General features: G+C 39.5%; 2 protein-coding genes across 2 annotated transcripts in view; both read right to left on the reverse strand.

The window, feature by feature from the left end:
• Nucleotides 1–1,966, reverse strand: part of LOC107102744 (Fc receptor-like protein 5) — an 8,384-nt gene extending 6,418 nt beyond the window's left edge. Inside the window, exons 1-2 of the mRNA XM_015402160.1 lie at nucleotides 1,115–1,966; nucleotides 323–589 (exon numbers count right to left, since the gene is read on the reverse strand). Coding sequence (XP_015257646.1) covers nucleotides 323–589; nucleotides 1,115–1,145 — 298 coding nt within the window. The 5' untranslated portion in view covers nucleotides 1,146–1,966. The remainder of the gene's footprint in view (nucleotides 1–322; nucleotides 590–1,114) is intronic.
• Nucleotides 1,967–3,276: 1,310 nt separating this feature from the next.
• Nucleotides 3,277–5,347, reverse strand: LOC107102743 (tripartite motif-containing protein 16-like). Its single transcript, XM_015402159.1, has one exon. It carries the CDS (start codon nucleotides 5,345–5,347, stop codon nucleotides 3,683–3,685), a length of 1,665 nt encoding a protein of 554 aa, XP_015257645.1. The 3' UTR covers nucleotides 3,277–3,682.
• Nucleotides 5,348–5,849: the final 502 nt, after the last annotated feature.

Below are 5,849 nucleotides of genomic sequence, written 5' to 3' on the forward strand. Positions count from 1 at the left end.
ATTTCTATTAAAAAAATAAAATAAAATCCTGTCTTAAAATCTGTTTTGTTTCTCGGCTGGCCTGGGAACGCCTTGGGGTTCCTCCTGAGGGGCTAGAAGAAGTGGCTGGGGAGAGGGAAGTCTGGGCCTCCCTTCTTAGGCTGCTGCCCCCGTGACCCGACCCCGGATAAGCGGAGGAAGATGGAATTTTCACAGTGCATTATTATTTACATATATGTGCTGAAGAGGGTATTAGACTTAAAGTCACCACCACCACCACACGCACCTATTTTACCAAACTGTCAGTCAGCTGTATTATTACACCAGTATAGATTTTCTGTACCAGTTATGGTGATGTTGACCACATTGCTTCGCTCCTGTCCATCCGACTCGCACCAGTAAACCCCAGTGTCCTTCGGGTAGGTGTTTCCAATGATGCAGCTGAAGCCTGCAGAGGCGAAGCCCCAGCCTGAGGAGCAGAGCCTGACCCCGCCATCAGAAGTATTCCTCTTTACCTTCCAGTCAGTGGAGTTCAAAGGATCCTCACAGCTTAAGGAGATGGATTCATAGCGGAAGAACTGGGACCGATCAGGGCTGACCTTCAGACAGGCTGGGAGGAGGAAAGGATGGTTCAAATGGATTAAAAAAGCAAAGAATATTAGGGAAACCAAGGAAAGAAATAGAAAATTAAGAGTAAATACAACACAATGATAAGAGAAAGAATTGTATTTCTCACTTAAAAGGTTCAAAGCAAGTACAGCCATAAAACAAAAAATTGAGATAAGAAATCAACTCAAAAAGTTAATCGAAATTAAGAGGGGCCAGCTGGGAGTTAAAACAGAAGGTAAAAACAAGTGAAAAGAGAACTGAGGAAGGTCTCAAAAATGATTCCGAAATGATTATAAAAAAAAAGAAAAAGCATATGGAGGAAAATGCTTCCAAAATTGGTGTCAGTTAAGAAAAGCAATAATTTTAAGACATAATGAGAGTTTACCCAGATTATAACAAAAAAAGGTTACACCAGATACTAAATCGAATGTCAAGCAAGCACATCCAATAATATGTAGAACTATTTAAAATTCAAGCAATCTGTGTCTGAGTAGTTTTGAACGGATAGTGCTGTGTTTATACTCACTCAGCATCAGACAAAGCGGTGTTACCTGCATCCTGTCAACCGTCGAATGACTGAAAAACCCTCTGCTCTTTTCACTTCCTCTGTGAAAAACAAAGACCCTGCTGGTTTTTCAGACAGTAAGGTGTCCAAACTATTTAGATAAAACATAGAATCACAAAACTAGCAAGGTGAGAGCAAACAGCTTCTTTAACAGAAAGTTTTCTTTATATTTTCAGGCACATGTGTGAAGCAGCACACCTTTTAAAAGAGTTAATTACTGAAAACATGTGAAGCAGATTCTCTATTGGCTGTAAACTAAGTGGGTTCCAAATGGAAACTGCTAACCATCTAGGCCCCAAATTAACCTTCAACACAGTATGAATATTTAATACACAATAACTATTACAACCAAGCTGAAAGCTTGGCATCATCTGGGATTGTGTGTGGGATAATAAATGACTCATTGGCAGTCAGCCCAACTGTGGGCAATAAATGGCACTAAGCACCTTAAAATAACCAAAGTAATTTATAAATCACAAACATCCATCCATCTTCTCATTCTTATTACGTCAGGGTTGCAGAGAGAGGTGGGATACACTCTGGACAGGTCAACAATCTGTCACAGGGCGACACAGAGACACAAAACCACAAACAAACATAATTTAGAGATGCCAATTCATCTAACAGAGACCCAAGGCTAGGAATCAAACCAGGCTCTCTTGCTCAAAGGCCATTATTGCTACACACTGTTTTACCATGTAGCCTAAACGATAAACATTATTATAAAATCAATCAACAGTTTAAACTAAGACCTGATGGCATTAAATTGTGCAACAAAAATAAAGTAAAACATTGGTATTATTTTTCATCATTGCTCAGTATATTTATAGTTGTGCTGCTATAGGCTCAGCCTGCTGAAGGACATAGGGACCACTTTTTCTCTGCTTCGTTCTATCTCTATTCTCCAATTCGGCAGCATTTGTTAGTTCAACCACTACCTTTATATCATCTCTGCTTTTTTATTTTTCATCTATAATAATGATTTAATCCTATTTTCAATAAAGATATCAAAAATACACAATAGATTAAATCGGACAAAAGGTATGTGATTAGTTTTTTCAGTCTAATATGATGGTTCATCATTTAAAACAGGCTCCTACTTCAAAAAGAATTGACAGTTAGTGTATATGTCTAACCTGTTGGTTCAGTGTTGTGGTAGTTAAAGGTGTGGCCTTAAAATAAGGAAATATAATGCAAGTAAATAACTCTTATAAATAAAAATAATTATTATTAAAAATATGTGACAAGAGTCAGTCTGAGTCAATCTGAGCTGCTGTTTTTAGATTAAGGGTACATTTTTATGCATAAAGCATCCCTTTTGTGCTGAGGAACATGTTGTATTTGGCGCCATCCTGTGACAAATTTTGTTTTCACCACACTTATGTCTCAAATGTGTTAATAAAATTCAATAAAACACAAAGAGAATGAAAATCAGCACAGACTCCTTTTAATATTCCAATACTAAGCCATCTTTAATAACTTATTCTACCAAAACAAAATGGCATTATTTTCAGAGACATAAGATACACCACAAACCTTTAAATGAATAAAAGACAAACCTTAATTGCTGTTAACGGCTACTACAGCCTTCTTAGTGGCCAGTCTGGTTGCCACGGGTCAGAGTCGCCACTGTGACTCACTGGCAATCTGGCTTGAATATCGATGCTTTGGGGTTAAGGTCTGAGTTTGGCAGCATGGGATTGCTGCAGCCTCCAGGGTTCGGGTCTACCTGCCCTTCCATGTTCATCGGGCATGTGGATGGCTGGTCGTTTAAAGATCTCGCCACACCTTCAAACGTACCCCTCCAGCTTAAAAACTTGCCTTTACATCAACATTAATACACTTATGTCTATACATATGTCCACACACATACTCACAAAATCACCCCAAAGAGGTTAAAGGTTATACAAAAACAGGCTACTATGAAATAATTGTGATCTGCCTACTAAGATGCTTGATTAAATCGAATTTATTATCGTTATTCACGCAACAATGACACTGTCTAATGATTCCTTTATGTGGAGTACAACTGCCCTTCAACCAATCATACTGTGCCTATGCTATGTCTGACATGCCAAGGAATTACACGTCTAGGAAAAAAATTGACAAATCAAGGACTGACACATTAAATCAATAAAGAGCTGCTGGAGAATTATGCTTGTCAGTTCACATAGAAATAAAATGTATTCACAGTCTTCCATGGCTGAACAGAAACAGGAAGTGGCAGCACCCAAACTAACTCAAACATCAACAAAACAACAAACAGGGTTATAAAATTGTTAAATAAAGCCATCTGATCTCTGAGCAGTAAAGAAAAACTAGTTTTAAATAAGGTTTAAATTAGTGAATGACTCCAAAGCTGATATACGTTTTGCATAATTTCTTTTGTTGTTTTGTTAATCATGCATCTTAAATTACATGAAATAATTAGTTATGCATCATAGTGACTACAGACCAGAAAGACACAACCCTAAAGAAGATTCAATTAAAATATCATTATTTTCAAAGTGGACCTCAAGTCAGTTTTGTTTAACATAATTTAACAAACTCAGCAGAAGATCCAGCAGAAACATAAACTCCAGCATATAGAGGCTGAGTGAATGTGGTCTGGACTCTATGCAGGAGAGTCATGGTTTTAGAGACGCTGTAGAAACACAGAATACCTGCTCTGTGATCCAGATACACTCCTATTCTGGAGGAAAGTGGACCTGATGCTGGAGTTTTAATGTTGTTGTGACAAAATATATAATTGTCTTTGTCACAGTATAATGACCAAGATTTATCATTAAATCCTATCAAATATTCCTTTGATCCGCTGCGGACATTTTTGTATGAAACTGCTACGTAGACTCCTGCTCTGCTCCACTGCACCTCCCAGTAACAGCGTCCAGTCACACTCTCTCTACTGAGGACCTGTTCATAATCAATGAACCTGTCTGGATGATCAGGGTAAGACTGTAGTTGGTCAATTGATGTCACCTTTCTGTTGCCCTCGGATAAAATTAGCTTCCTGTGTGCTGTGTTTGAATCCAGGGTGATTTTTTTAAAGTACTTTAAAAATCTATCTCTTAACTTTGGTATTGGATCTTTAAGAAAAACATCCACGTCAGTGACGGCCAGTGAGATGTTTGTCCCCGTGTCTCTCAGGATGTCCTGCAGTTTCTCTCTGAGCTCTGACACAGCTGCTGTCACATCCTCAAAGTATCTGAGAGGACGAATATTGATGCTGGATGAGTGTGTAGACTCACTGAGTGCTGACAGTGAGGGGTAGTTCTGGAGAAACTGGGGGTGATCCTCTGTGATTGAGAGCTTCTCCAGCTCAGCATCTTTCCTCTTCAGCTCAGTGATCTCCTGCTCCAGCTTCTTCTGAAGCTTTTTAACTCGACTCACTTCAGTTTCCTGCTGGGATCTGATCTGCTGCTTCACATCAGAGCTTCTTTTCTGGATGAGACGGATCAGATCAGTGAAGATCTTCTCACTGTCCTTCACTGCTTTATCAGCAGATAAATTGATGGCCTCCACCTCCTGTTGAAGCAACTTCACATCTTTCTCCTGGTCCTGGATTCTCTGATGGATTTGTTGTTGTCTCTCCTGGAGCTCCTTCTGCTTCTCAGTCCTTTCTGCTGCAACTGGGACTGTTTCATGGCCTTTATGTTCATCCATGGTGCAGAGATAACAGATACACTGCTGATCAGTACGACAGAAGATCTTCATCACCTCATCATGACGAGAACAGACGTTCTCCTGGAGCTTCATGGAGGGATTCACCAGTTTGTGCTTCTTTAATGGTGGAGCATCATAGTGAGGCTGGAGATGATCACTACAGTAGGAAGCAGGGCAGGATAAGCAGGACTTGATAGCTTTCCTTTTCCTCCCAGTGCAGACATCACAGGCCACATCTTCAGGTCCAGCATAGCAGTGATCAGCTGGAGCAGCTTGGAGTCTTGTCTTCTTCAGATCCTCCACCATTTCAGCCAATATGATGCTTTTCTCCTGCACAGGCCTCGGTATGAACTCTTTCCTGCACTGAGGGCAGCTGTAGATCCTCCTCTGATCTTCTCCATCCCAGTGAACTTTGATACAGTTCATACAGTAGCTGTGTCCACATGGAATAGTAACTGGATCCTTTAGTAAATCCAAACAGATGGAACAGGATAACTTTTGATCATCCATCAGAAGTCCTCTCCGCTCCATTTTCCCAGTTATAAAACTGTAGTTTTTACTTCCGTACAACAGAAATCAGTCTAAGTTCTGATCTAAATACCATGTGCTGCTGCAGTGAATGAAACCAGGGAGCAGATAGATTTACTAGTTTACTTCTAGATCTGAGGAGGAGGGAATAAAGACAAGTCTTGACAAGGTGCAATGTGGGAAGAAAATCAGGTTTTAGTTTCAGGAATAGGTGTGTCTTCTATGTGGTGGCTGTGTTTGAACAATTATTGAAGGTCACAAAAACATGAAAAACAAACAGAGGTTAAGGTGTAAAATTTTAATAAAAGAAAAGAGGTTAAGCTTCTAACTCACCGTTTTATATAACTTTGATCACAAATGCAAAAACAAAGGTTTTTCCACTTTTTCACAGCCCCAAAACATAACAGAAGCTGCTCGATGTTACATAGGAAACACTGTTATTTTTCTAGGTGTACTTCATGTTTCTATCTTTGAGCTGATCTGCTTTAGAAAAAGGGTTGATTTC

This window comes from Cyprinodon variegatus, unplaced genomic scaffold, assembly GCF_000732505.1.
Source record: "Cyprinodon variegatus isolate N-32 unplaced genomic scaffold, C_variegatus-1.0 Scaffold1309, whole genome shotgun sequence".
Classification (NCBI taxonomy): Eukaryota; Metazoa; Chordata; class Actinopteri; order Cyprinodontiformes; family Cyprinodontidae; genus Cyprinodon; species Cyprinodon variegatus.

Excerpts from the sequence above, each read along its gene's own strand:
- LOC107102743 (XM_015402159.1), bottom strand. The coding sequence starts at position 5,347 with ATGGAGCGGAGAGGACTTCTGATGGATGATCAAAAGTTATCCTGTTCC.